This window comes from Mesoplodon mirus (assembly GCF_964341445.2).
Source record: "Mesoplodon mirus genome assembly, chromosome: 7".
In the NCBI taxonomy this organism is placed as follows: Eukaryota; Metazoa; Chordata; class Mammalia; order Artiodactyla; family Ziphiidae; genus Mesoplodon; species Mesoplodon mirus.
Genome location: NC_138983.1, coordinates 42,285,530 through 42,299,341, shown reverse-complemented (window position 1 = coordinate 42,299,341; position 13,812 = coordinate 42,285,530). Strand labels below are relative to the sequence as shown.

Below are 13,812 nucleotides of genomic sequence, written 5' to 3'. Positions count from 1 at the left end.
AATGGGTAGAGAGCAGAAAGGCTGACATTCCAGCATCACATGTAGTGATGACCTTTCCTGGATCCCCACAGCTAAGATGCCAGACACTGCTACTTTCCTCAGAGCTTTCACTTTCTCTCACTTGTTCCTCAAGTTCAGGGGACCACCAGCTTTAAGTATGGAGCAGCATAAGGAAGGAAGTCTCACAGGGGCAACTTTGACTTGACTACTCTCATCCTGTAACTCTTCAACTCACCTTAGTACAAACCACTTGATTTTTAAGCCCCTCCAAGGATTGGGCTCAGGTTTAATTCCCTATAGCATGGGGACGTATCTGAAGCTGATTCTCCAACTCAGCAGATGAAGTACAGCTCTCACCTGTCTACAGTTTCTCCTGCCTGAAGTGTTGTCTCCATTCTCATTTGTCTTTCCAACTTATGTCTATCCTTCAATGTTTGGTTCAAGGGGTACTCCCATAATAAAATTTGCATACTATTATCCAAAACTGTGCAATCCTTTCCAGTATCCTCAGTTCACAAATATGTCCCTCCATTAAAAGTCTGATGTTCTTATTTTCTACACTACTCATTTGAAAACTAGTGTAGTGGTAAAATAATATTTTTATCCATGCATTTCAATTTATCTAGCTCACTATACACACAGAGAAAAAAATCTTGAAAAAATTGACGTGATCAATAAATATTTGTTGAATAAATATATCAGCCCTTATTCACTCACTCACTATATTGAGAACTCCTTTGCAAGATCATATTGCAAACAAAATTTCAAGTGAATTCCTGGTTTCCAGAACTTATGGGCTAAACAAGATCATTATAGCATTAAAATAAGAAAAATACAAACTACTATATATAAAATAAATAAACCAGAAAGATATATTGTACAGCACAGGTAATATAGCCAATATTTTATAATAACTTTACGCAGAGTATAATCTATAAAAATATTGAATCACTATGTTGTACACCTGAAACTAATATAATATTGACAATCAACTATACTTCAATTGAAAAAAAAGAGTTTCCTTTGGAATATTCACTAGTAAAGGTTTCCAAAATAAAGCAGACCACCCAGCTATCAAAGTGACCTCTCATTAATAATAGTCAGAAAATCAGCGATTAGACAGCAAGCAAGCAGCTAGCATCAAGATACTTAGGAAGTGTATCAGAAAAAAATTTTTCTTCTGGTACTTTGTATAAAATAAATAACCTTCAGATATAAGAAATAATCTCTAGGCTCTGAAAAGTGTCTCTTTCTACAAAGACGAATTCTACCAATGCTGCGGCCTATTTATGGTCTTTGAGAAACAAACCATCTTGCACCCAAAATCTCTAACACTGCCTGACTTTTCTTAATAAAAGAAGCTCTATTCCTGACATGGCTTCTCATTTCAAATTTAAATCATCACTGATTTTATAGTCAGTTAACTGGGTTTATTTAGATCAGGTGGTATTATTATTATTATTATTCTAAACATAAGAATTAAACTATTAATGGTGAATAGTGTTTCTCACTTTAACGTAGGCCTATCCCACTGGTGGGATACATGCCAACTCCAAGGAAAAGTTAGTCATGTGGTTTTCAGAAGATGAAAGCTTAAGATAAAGACTGAGAGTGTTTGATGCTGGAGGTGGGAGTGGTATTATATAGGTCTTAGCCAAAACATGTGATAGTCACTGAAGGGGTAGCTGGAAAGAGAAGTGTGTGGCTCAATTAACCAGCTCAGGCAGACCTTGTGAGAACTAGAGGAAGAATGCTCCTGGCTGCTTTGTACTGCCTGCTGTGGACTTTCCAGACCTCTGCTGGCCATTTCCCTCGAGCTTGTGCCTCCTCTAAGAACCTGATGGAGAAGGAATGCTGCCCACCATGGGAGGGTGACGGGAGTCCCTGTGGACAGCTTTCAGGCAGGGGTTCCTGTCGGGACGTCATTCTGTCCAAGGCACCACCTGGACCTCAGTTCCCCTTCGCAGGGGTGGACGACCGGGAGTCTTGGCCCTCCGTCTTTTATAATCGGACCTGCCAGTGCTTTGGCAACTTCATGGGATTCAATTGTGGAAATTGTAAGTTTGGCTTTTGGGGACCCACCTGCACAGAGAGGCGACTTTTGGTGAGAAGAAACATCTTTGATTTGAGTGTCCCAGAGAAGAATAAATTTCTTGCCTACCTCACTTTAGCGAAACATACTACCAGCCCAGACTATGTCATCCCCACAGGCACCTATGGCCAAATGAATAATGGATCAACACCTCTGTTTAATGACATCAACGTTTATGACCTCTTTGTCTGGATGCATTATTATGTGTCAAGGGACGCACTACTTGGGGGCTCTGAAATCTGGAGAGACATTGATTTTGCTCATGAAGCACCAGGTTTTCTGCCTTGGCATAGACTCTTCTTGCTGCTGTGGGAAAAAGAAATCCAGAAGCTGACAGGGGATGAGAACTTCACTATTCCATACTGGGATTGGCGAGATGCAGAAAATTGTGACATTTGCACAGATGAGTACATGGGAGGGCGCAACCCTGCAAACCCTAATCTACTCAGCCCAGCATCCTTCTTCTCCTCTTGGCAGGTAAGATGTGCTGGACATACAATATCAGAGCATAAAAGAACGGTAGCAATCACTTCTTTTTGAAGGTCTTCATAAACACCTTTCCCATCTCTCTATCTCCTGCCAAGCCTAGAAAATTTTCCCTGTCAAGAGCTCTCAACATACCTTGTATTTTCCCTTTATAGCACACTTCACAATTGTAGCTCCAAAGAGATTTGTGTGGTTATTTGTCTAATATCCTCTACTTGGTTCCTAAAATCTAATGAATAAAAAGTACTTGGTTCATCACTGTATCTCCTAGCACCTGGGATGGTGCCTGGCAAATGGTAAGAGCTCATGAAGTATCTGTTGAACCAATGGATGAATGAATACTTAGATGATTAGGTAAATAAGTGATTTAGGTCAATGTTTCTGAAATTTTCTTCACAATAAAATTTATACATTGCACAAATTAAAATTACAAATTCCTGTCTTTATCTCAGGAATCCCATTGATAAGAATCTTCAAAGGAGGGTCCTGGGAAGACCTCATTTACTAAATGTCTACGGTGATTATCACCATCAGCAAAATTTGGGGAATATTACTTAGATTAAATTTTCTTTTAAAAAAATATATGAAGACCCTGAGGCTCAAACAGGTAAATAATGAAAATAGCTAATATTCATTGATCAACTAGCATGTATGAGAGCCCCTGTTGTGTTTATGTGCCTTAATTCATTTAATATCCTTACTAATCATTCCCCATCTCAAAGATTTTAAAAAATCAACCTGAGGTATAAAGATATTAGGTAACTTGTACAAGATCGCAGAACTAGTAAGTAGTAGAGACAAGATTTGTTCTCAGATAGCCTGGCTGCATGACAACCCTATAATATTGGGTTGGTCAAAAAGTTCATTCGGGTTTTTCTGTAACATCTTATGGAACAACCTGAACAAACTTTTTTGCCAAGCCAATATTTCCAAGGACATGTCTGCTATGATGTCTAAAGGATCTGGCCATCCTACCTCACTTTTTTCAATAAGATGCAGAAGAAATTATAATTTTTTCCAAAATAAGTGCAAACTTTTGAGGTACAAGATAAGGGATTGTTATTTTGAAGTTTAATTTCTGTTTCTCCCATTCTGATTTTTTTCACTCTGGATTAGGTGCAAAAGGTAGCCAAAGAAATATGCTTTTAATTATTTATCATTTTAAAACCATAGGTGGAAGGAATGTTTTTCTGCCTGTATTCCAAACATTTCTAATACAGCACTTTTGACTAGCAGTGCTTTATGGAACTAAACCCCAATATTTAAATGAGATGGGAAGAATCTTGCATTCTTACCTGGCGCTCTGCAATTTTGAAATGTGGATGGCTTCCCACCCGCCCCCCTGCACTAAGTTCACACACCTTCCAAATGGAGCCTATTGAAGCTCATTGAAAATGATCACTGTAATGTCTTGTGTCACTAATGTCAGCTATTTACCAAGAGAAAGGAGTGTATTTGTGCAGGAAAGGCTGCAAAAATTGTGCTTCAAAAAAAAATCTATTTCAATAAGGATTCAGACCTCCTACCTTAATCTATAAAGTGCAAAACTCTCATCTAACTCTCACATCCTCCGTTACTGCTTAAAATACGGTTAAGCTTGGATGTGGGATTTTCAGTCAGTTATAGTGCTTTCCTTAACTGCTTTTCTTGACCCAGAAAAACTGGAGGATTATCTAAATTACCAAAAAGTTACAACATCCACACTAAAGCTTAATAGGCAAATACTAATTGATATTAATTACATTAGATGTAGGCTTCTTGGAAGTACCTAAATTATGTTTCTAATTTTTTCTATTCATTTGTTGATTATTGAGTGGAAATTTTTTCTGTTTTTTTCTCCTTTACAATTGTGTCCAGTTTTACTTCTAAATAAAACTTTTTGGGTCTAGTAGGTAAACACTAAGTTGAAATTGTTACAACATTGGATTCGATATTGTTCTATGATTAAACTACTGTGTAGTAACTGGTGTTAAAAATAAGATTAGGAAATACAGAGGACAAAGACCATTGAAGAAAAATGAGCAAACGACGATTTAAATAAGGAAGGTGAAATGAGTGAATACTTACGTTCACCTACCGTGAGTGGTGTCATTGTGTGAGGTGACAGTCAAACCCAATTCTAGTTGGCTGTTTCCATTCCTTTGCAGAGCATCTCTGGTTATAGTCCTTTAAAAATGAAGATCAGTTATTTATATTGACTTAATTCAGCAGTTCTCAGTGTCTTCTAAATCACTTCGGAGCTTAAAAAATTGCATGTGCTCCACCCATCTACCTTCTGCCAGAAAATCATAGTCAGGGTGTCCACTGTGAAGTCCAAGCATCTGTATTTTTAAAAACTTCTACTGTAATTCTAATGCACAGCCAGCACTAAGAATCACTGATTTAATTAATATGGAAATTGTTTTGGTATCTCTTCCACTTTACAAACTCAGGTTCTATAATAAACACACCACTAGTTTAAATGCTTTTGCCTGAATTGAACACTCAAATCAAGAACTAGACTGTTTTATGTGAGATGATGAGACCAAATATCTTCCAGACTCGGTGAGTTCATTAATATCTTCTTAATTATTTAGACTCAGACCCTTTGGTACAAAGCCTCCTGTTTTTTCTTGGTTTCAGATATCTTTTACTTGACACACACAAAAATAGAGTTTTTAGATTTATTAACTCATAGGATTTATTAACTCTGAGCTGAGAGACCTTCAGTGGTGTGTAGTGTACTGCCTACATTTTGTAAAAGAAGATAGTGAGACCTCGAAAGCTAGGATGATTTGTCTAAGGTCACACAGCTGAGGACTAAAAACCAGTGCCTTTGACTCCAATGCTATTTCAAGTTAACCATGTTGTTTCCGATTTTTAAGGAGCCATTTAGGCTTGGAAGGGATAAAACAAGCCACTAATTTATGGATGTAAATTTTGACTTGTAGTCACTTTAACTCCCTTAAAATTCAGTTGCACAGACAACTGGGGCAGATATTCTGATGTAGTCCTTTTCATTCATGTTAGAGTGAAATTATTCCATTAGACGTTTATTTATCCACATCCCTTACTCAGGTAGAATTGACCTCCACCCTTTTGCACTATCATTATATTTTGTACAGATTTGTATCATAGTACCTATAATTCTTCAATACATGTAATTGTTTTCAAACCTATCTTTGTCTAACAGATTGCCATCTGCTCCAATGTAGAAACCATTTCTAATTTATCTTTATGTCCACAGAGTCAGGAAAATAATATATATATGGAATGGGCTTTGTCAATATATGTTGAATTGAACAAAATTGAAAATAATAGAAATGTTAGCTCCAGTGCTAACACACATAAAAAATTAAACTCTGCATAGACATAGCTAGATTTCTAGAACATTAAGCCATAATTTATAGCACTGGATCCCCAAGGCCAAGGACACAATTATACCAAAATAAGCAGTAACTTATTGTCTGGAATAAAACATTTTGTGTAGCTCTCTCTAGGCTTATGTGTGTGTATGTGTGAGTGTGTGTGTGTGTGTGTGTATGCAAAAAATGAAAGCACACATAGAGAAGATCAGGCAAGTTACAACCCGAGTGTTACTTAAGTGAGATTAATAATATTTACTGATAAGGTTTTTTATTCAATAACATAATATATTAAAAATTATGAACTTAATGTTAGTTTTCATAGAAAGCCTATATTCAGAATTCACATGCTTTTTTTGTATATTTGTTCCTTTATTTTTTGGTTTGTTTAATGCCAAGAGCTTTTAAACTAGAAGCATGTTTGTCGTCAATTAAAGCAGTCCATTATTTTTGGAGGTGGGGGGTGAACATTAAAGTACAAATACCTATGATCAACACAGTTAGATCTAATGTTATGCAAGCAGCAGATAAGCTAGCCATAAGAAGGAAAGGGTAGCTGTCGTGATGGATCAAAATGAAGAGAAAAAACTTTTCCAAGATGATAGACATGAGTGAAGTGTGACCAGGGAATTCACTCATCAGGTGAAAAGCATATCACATGGAAGCAAACAGTAGGAAGAAAAAAAAGTTACATTTCAGCAGAGAGTCATGGGTTTAGGTAACCATGGCAACAGCTCAGTGAATTAACAGCTTCTCTTTTTTCTTTATGAAAAAGATTCTGTGGAATGTCATAGGGTTTACATTTTTATTTAGATAAACCTCTAATGTCATGATAGAATTTTTGCTCCTAAAGCTTTTAATAACTGGTTGTTTGTTGCTATTTCTTTATGTTTAAGAGAACGCTAAGTTCACTTTCTCCATTAATACACCTGTTTCTTCTTTCTATATCTCCCTTTTTTCATTTGACTTGGGACAGCTTGATGTGTTTCCCCCAAATCATATGTTATAAGTCACCTGTGTTGAAACAGAAAAAGAACAAATTCCTCATCAGAAGACTTCTGCCATTTACCAGATTCTACCTCTGCTACTTACCAGATGTTATTGGACAAGTTATTTGGAATCTTTGACCTTTGTTTTTTTTCTCAACAGAAAAAAATGGGGTGCAATTATCATATATGTGTGTTTTCTGTTGTTGATGAAAATACTAAATGGAATGGAAAGTAGAATAATGCAGTGGAAAGGGTATAGTCTTTTGAGTCATAAAAACATGACTTTTGTAACTTACTTAGCTACAAAATCCTGAACAAGTTATTTAATTATTCTGAGACCTTTTCTTTAAAATTAGAATAACATATCTTAAAGCATTATAGTAAAGGGATTCAATGAAATCTGTTAATGTAAAATGACTAGTTTAGTATCTGACATATTCTTTGAGTTCCAATGTATGGAAATTATCATAATATATCATTATATGATATATTGATGATAGTTATTATAATAATGACTATTCATCCAGTGTTACAGAGTCAGGGTTAACAATTTGGTGGCCTTCCCAATGGTCTTGTATTCAATAATAATATAATAGCTGCCATTATTAAACACTCTGTACTTGGCACTATATACTAAATGCTTTACTTAGATAAATTATTTGATCCTTCATAAAAAGTTGTTATAGTCCCCATTTACAGATGAAAAACCTTGATATTCAGAGAGCTTAAGTAATTTACTCAATTTGGAAACCATGTCTGACTGCAATCTGCATGATGAAAACGATAGTGATAACACTTTCTCCTACCCTGCCTCTCCTTCTGTATCAAATATAAAAACAATAATTTGAGATTAAGTTTTTCAAATTATTTCAGGAAATGGAGTAGATTTCTTCCTTTTTCCTTATACATTGTCATCTGAACATTTAGCCACTTGGCTGTTGGCATTTCAGCAAAAATAGTTTCATTCAAACCTTTCTAATTTAACTGAGTCTGCTGTAGGAGTCTTTTAGGCAGTAGGATCTTTTGAAAATATCATGATATGGTTTATTATTCAAACAAGAATGAAAATGATTTCATCTGTATACCCGCTGTGATGTCTAGTTAATCGACATTTTAAAGGAATCCAATATATTACACTCAATGCAAAAGTTAAGTTAGCTTTATTGAACCATCCCTAAGCCATTTACAGGCAGTCATAAATCTATTGGATATAGATTTGGAATCAGGAGGACTGTGGATTAATGTTTTAGTCCTGGCTCTGAACATCATATGACCTTAGACAAGTCACCCAACAATTCAAGTTCTCAATTATGCATGGATAAAAGGATTGAGGAGGGCTTCCCTGGTGGCGCAGTGGTTGAGAGTCCACCTGCCGATGCAGGGGATGCGGGTTCGTGCCCTGGTCTGGGAAGACCCCACATGCCGCAGAGCGGCTGGGCCCATGAGCCATGGCCGCTGAGCCTGCGCGTCCGGAGCCTGTGCTCCACAACGGGAGAGGCCACAACGGTTAGAGGCCCGCAAACCACAAAAAAAAAAAAAAAAAGTATTGAGGAATGTCATGAAGTATGAAGAAAACTAGAAACTGACATCTGTTGAGCCAGAAACTGCATTTTACTATTTTATTAATATAATAATAATAAATATAATAAATTATACATTAATATGTAATATTTATTATTTCATATTACAGTTGAAGAAATTGAGACTCAGCAAGCCTAAATAACATACTCATTGCCCCATTGCTAGTAAGTAGCTGAGCCAGAGTTGAAGTCCATACCTACATGAATTTGGAAACTAATTCTTTTCCAACACACAATCCTTCAATTCATAAATGATATCTTAGTGACCAGAAATTAAAAGCTTCTCTAAGTGTCTGTTGTATAACACAGTAGCAGCCATTCCCGGGGGAGCAAGCCTCATTCAGTTCCATCTGATGGTAATTTAATTTGCTTTTACATTCTTATAGATTGCCAACTCACTGGAGCTGGAGACTGATAGGATTGTTTTGATTATTCCTAACTGTGGTGCAAGCAGCTGACCAAGAACACTTCACTTTTAAAATATTGTTCCATGTGCCTTGACTGTTGCCCATAAAATTATTAATCATAATACAGGGTTTTAGATCCTACTAGCCTTTTATACTCTTCCACACTCAGTTTCCTCATCATTAAAATAGGTCTATGTTCATCAGTGATATTGGCCTGTTGTTTTCTTTCTTTGTGACATCCTTGTCTGGTTTTGGTATCAGTGTGATGGTGGCCTCATAGAATGAGTTTGGGAGTGTTCCTCCCTCTGCTATATTTTGGAAGAGTTTGAGAAGGATAGGTGTTAGCTCTTCCCTAAATGTTTGATAGAATTCGCCTGTGAAGCCATCTAGTCCTGGACTTTTTTTTTGTTGGAAGATTTTTAATCACAGTATTAATTTCAGTGCTTGTGATTGGTCTGTTCATATTTTCTATTCCTTCCTGATTCAGTCTTGGCAGGTTGTGCTTTTTTAAGAATGAGTCCATTTCTTCCAGATTGTCCCTTTTATTGGCATAGAGTTGCTTGTAGTAATCTCTCATGATCTTTTGTATTTTTGCAGTGTCAGTTGTTACTTCTCCTTTTTCATTTCTAATTCTATTGATTTGAGTCTTCTCCCTTTTTTTCTTTATGAGTCTGGTTAATGGTTTATCAATTTTGTTTATCTTCTCAAAGAACCAGCTTTTAGTTTTATTGATCTTTGCTATCGTTTCCTTCATTTCTTTTTCATTTACTTCTAATCTGATCTTTATGATTTCTTTCTTTCTGCTAACTTTGGGGTTCTTTTGTTCTTCTTTCTCTCATTGTTTTAGGTGCAAGGTTAGGTTGTTTATTCGAGATGTTTCCTGTTTCTTAATGTAGGATTGTATTGCTATAAACTTCTCTCTTAGACCTGCTTTTGCTGCATCCCATAGGTTTTGGGTCGTCGTGTCTCCATTGTCATTTGTTTCTAGGTATTTTTTAATTTCCTCTTTGATTTCTTCAGTGATCACTTCGTTATTAAGTAGTGCATTGTTTAGCTTCCATGTGTTTGTATTTTTTACAGATCTTTTCCTGTAATTGATATCTAGTCTCATAGCATTGTGGTCGGAAAAGATACTTGATACGATTTCAATTTTCATAAATTTACCAAGGCTTGATTTGTGACCCAAGATATGATCTATCCTGGAGAATGTTCCATGAGCACTTGAGAAAAATGTGTATTCTGTTCTTTTTGGATGGAATGTCCTATAAATATCAGTTAAGTCCATCTTGTTTAATGTATCATTTAAAGCTTGTGTTTCCTTATTTATTTTCATTTTGGATTATCTGTCCATTGGTGAAAGTGGGGTGTTAAAGTCCCTTACTATGAATGTGTTACTGTCGATTTCCCCTTTTATAGCTGTTAGTATTTGCCTTACGTATTGAGGTGCTCCTATGTTGGGTGCATAAATATTTACAATTGTTATATCTTCTCCTTGGATCGATCCCTTGATCATTATGTAGTGTCCTTCTTTGTCTCTTCTAGTAGTCTGTATTTTAAAGTCTATTTTGTCTGATATGAGAATTGCTACTCCAGCTTTCTTTTGGTTTCCATTTGCATGGAATATCTTTTTCCATCCCCTCACTTTCAGTCTGTATGTGTCTCTAGGTCTGAAGTGGGTCTCTTGTAGACAGCATATATATGGGTCTTGTTTTTGTATGCATTCAGCCAGTCTGTGTCTTTTGGTGGGAGCATTTAATCCATTTACATTTAAGGTAATTATCGATATGTATGTTCCTATTCCCAATTTCTTAATTGTTTTGGGTTTGTTATTGTAGGTCTTTTCCTTCTGTTGTGTTTCTTGCCTAGAGAAGTTCCTTTAGCATTTGTTGTAAAGCTGGTTTGGTGGTGCTGAACTCTCTCAGCTTTTGCTTGCCTGTAAAGGTTTTAATTTCTCCACCAAATCTGGATGAGATCCTTGCTGGGTAGAGGAATCTTAGTTGTAGATTTTTCTCCTTCATCACTTTAAATATGTCCTGCCAGTCCCTTCTGGCTTGCAGAGTTTCTGCTGAAAGATCAGCTGTTAACCTTATGGGGATTCCTTTGTGTGTTATTTGTTGTTTTTCCCTTGCTGCTTTTAATATGTTTTCCTTGTATTTAATTTTTGACAGTTTGATTAATATGTGTCTTGGCATGTTTCTCCTTGGATTTACCCTGTATGGGACTCTCTGTGCTTCCTGGACTTGATTAACTATTTCCTTTCACATATTAGGGAAGTTTTCAACTGTAATCTCTTCAAATATTTTCTCAGTCCCTTTCTTTTTCTCCTCTTCTTCTGGCACCCCTATGATTCGAATGTTGGTTAGTTTAATGTTGTCCCAGAGGCCTCTGAGACTGTCCTCTGTTCTTTTCATTCTTTTTTCTTTATTCTGCTCTGCAGCAGTTATTTCCACTATTTTATCTTCCAGGTCACTTATCCATTCTTCTGCCTCAGTTATTCTGCTATTGATCCCGTCTACAGTATTTTTAATTTCATTTATTGTGTTGTTCATCATTGCTTGTTTCATCTTTAGTTCTTCTACGTCCTTGTTAAATGTTTCTTGCATTTTCTCTATTCTGTTTCCAAGATTTTGGATCATCTTTACTATCATTATTCTGAATTTTTTTCAGGTAGACTACCTACTTCCTCTTCATTTGTTAGGTCTGGTGGGTTTTTATCTTGCTCCTTCATCTGCTGTTTGTTTTTCTGTATTCTCATTTTGCTTATCTTACTGTGTTTGGGGTCTCCTTTTTGCAGGCTGCAGGTTCATAGTTCACGTTGTTTTTGGTGTCTGTCCCCAGTGGCTAAAGATGGTTCCATGGGTTGTGTAGGCTTCTTGGTGGAGAGGACTAGTGCCTGTTCTGGTGTGTGAGGCTGGATCTTGTCTTTCTGGTGGGCAGGTCCACGTCTGGTGGTGTGTTTTGTGGTGTCTGTGGACTTATTATGATTTTAGGCCACCTCTCTGCTAATGGGTGGGGTTGTGTTCCTGTCTTGCTAGTTGTTTGGCATAGGGTGTCCAGCAGTGTAGCTTGCTGGTCGGTGAGTGAAGCTGGGTATTGGTGTTGAGATGGAGATCCCTGGGATATTTTTGCCATTTGATATTATGTGGAGCTGGGAAGTCTCTTGTGGACCAGTGTCCTGAAGTTGGCCCTCCCACCTCAGAGGCACAGCACTGACTCCTGGCTGTAGCACCAAGAGCCTTTCATCCACACAGCTCAGAATAAAAGGGATAAAAAGTAGAAAGAAAGAAAGAAAGAAAGAAAGAAGATAAAAGAAAATAAAATAAAGTAAGATAAAATAAAATAAAGTTATTAAAAAATAATTATTAAGAAAAAAATTTTTAAGTAAAAAACAAACAACAAAAAACGAATGGATAGAACCCTAGGACAAATAGTGAAAGCAGAGCTATACAGACAAAATCTCCCACAGAAGCATACACATACAGACTCACAAAAAGAGGAAAAGGGGAAAAAATCATAAATCTTGCTCTCAAAGCCCACCTCCTCAATTTGGGATGATTCGTTGTCTATTCATGTATTCCACAGATGCAGGGTACATCAAGTTGATTGTGGAGATTTAATCCGCTGCTCCCGAGGCTGCTGGGAGGGATTTCCCTTTCTCTTCTTTGTTCGCACAGCTCCCGGGGCTCAGCTTTGGATTTGGCCCCGCCTGTGCGTGTAGGTCGCCGGAGGGCGTCTGTTTCTCACTCAGACAGGACCGGGTTTAAGGAGCCGCTGATTCGGGGGCTCTGGCTCACTCAGCCCGGGGGGAGGGAGGGGCACAATGCGGGGCGAGCCTGTGGCGGCAGAGGCTGGCGTGACGTTGCACCAGCCTGAGGCGAGCCGTGAGTTCTCCCTGGGAAGTTGTCCCTGGATCCGGGACCCTGGCAGTGGCGGGCTACACAGGCTCCCCAGAAGGGAGGTGTGGAGAGTGACCTGTGCTCACACACAGGCTTCTTGGTGGCGGCAGCAGCAGCCTTAGCGTCTCATGCCCGTCTCTGGGGTTCGCGCTTTTTTAGCCGCAGCTCTCGCCCGTCTGTGGAGCTCCTTTAAGCGGCGCTCTTAATCCCCTCTCCTCGTGCACCAGGAAACAAAGAGGGAAGAAAAAGTCTCTTGCCTCTTCGGCAGGTCGAGACATTTCTCCGGACTCCCTCCCGGCTTCTAGCCCCCTTCAGGCTGTGTTCACGCCGCCAGTCCTCCCTGCGTTCTGACCGAAGCCAGAGCCTCAGCTCCCAGCCCCACTCGCCCTGGCAGGCGAGCAGACAAGCCTCTCGAGCTGGTGAGTGCTGGTCGGCACTGATCTTCTGTGCGGGAATCTCTCCGCTTTGCCCTCCGCACCCCTGTTGCTGTGCTCTCTTCCGTGGCTCCGAAGCTTCCCCCCTCCACCCCCCGCAGTCTCCGCCCATGAAGGGGCTTCTAGTGTGTGGAAACCTTTCCTCCTTCCCAGCTCCCTCCCACTGGTGCAGGTCCCGTCCTTATTATTATTATTTTTTTCTTTGCGGTACACGGGCCTCTCTCTGCTGTGGCCTCCCGTGCCACGGAGCGCAGGCTCCGGATGCGCAGGCTCAGCGGCCATGGCTCACGGGCCCAGCTGCTCCGCGGCACGTGGGATCCTCCCGGACTGGGGCGGGGGGGCACAAACCCGCGTGCCCTGCATCGGAAGGCGGACTCCCAACCACTGCGTCACCAGGGAAGCCCCCCGTCTCTGTTCTTTTTCTCTCTTTATTCTTTTTTCTTTTGCCCTACCCAGGTACGTGGGGAATTTCTTGCCTTTTGGGAGGTCTGAAGTCTTCTGCCAGCGTTCAGTAGGTGTTCTGTAGGAGTTGTTCCATGTGTAGATGTATTTCTGATGTATCTGTGGGGAGGAAGGTGATCTCC

The 13,812-nt window shown here is 38.8% G+C and overlaps 1 protein-coding gene across 1 annotated transcript in view; it reads left to right on the top strand.

Annotated features, from left to right (window-relative positions):
• Positions 1-1,735: 1,735 nt before the first annotated feature.
• TYR (tyrosinase) overlaps positions 1,736-13,812 on the top strand; it is a gene marked incomplete at its 3' end in the record, with an annotated part of 89,979 nt that continues 77,902 nt past the window's right edge. Inside the window, exon 1 of the mRNA XM_082628781.1 lies at positions 1,736-2,569. Coding sequence (XP_082484907.1) covers positions 1,751-2,569 — 819 coding nt within the window. The 5' untranslated portion in view covers positions 1,736-1,750. The remainder of the gene's footprint in view (positions 2,570-13,812) is intronic.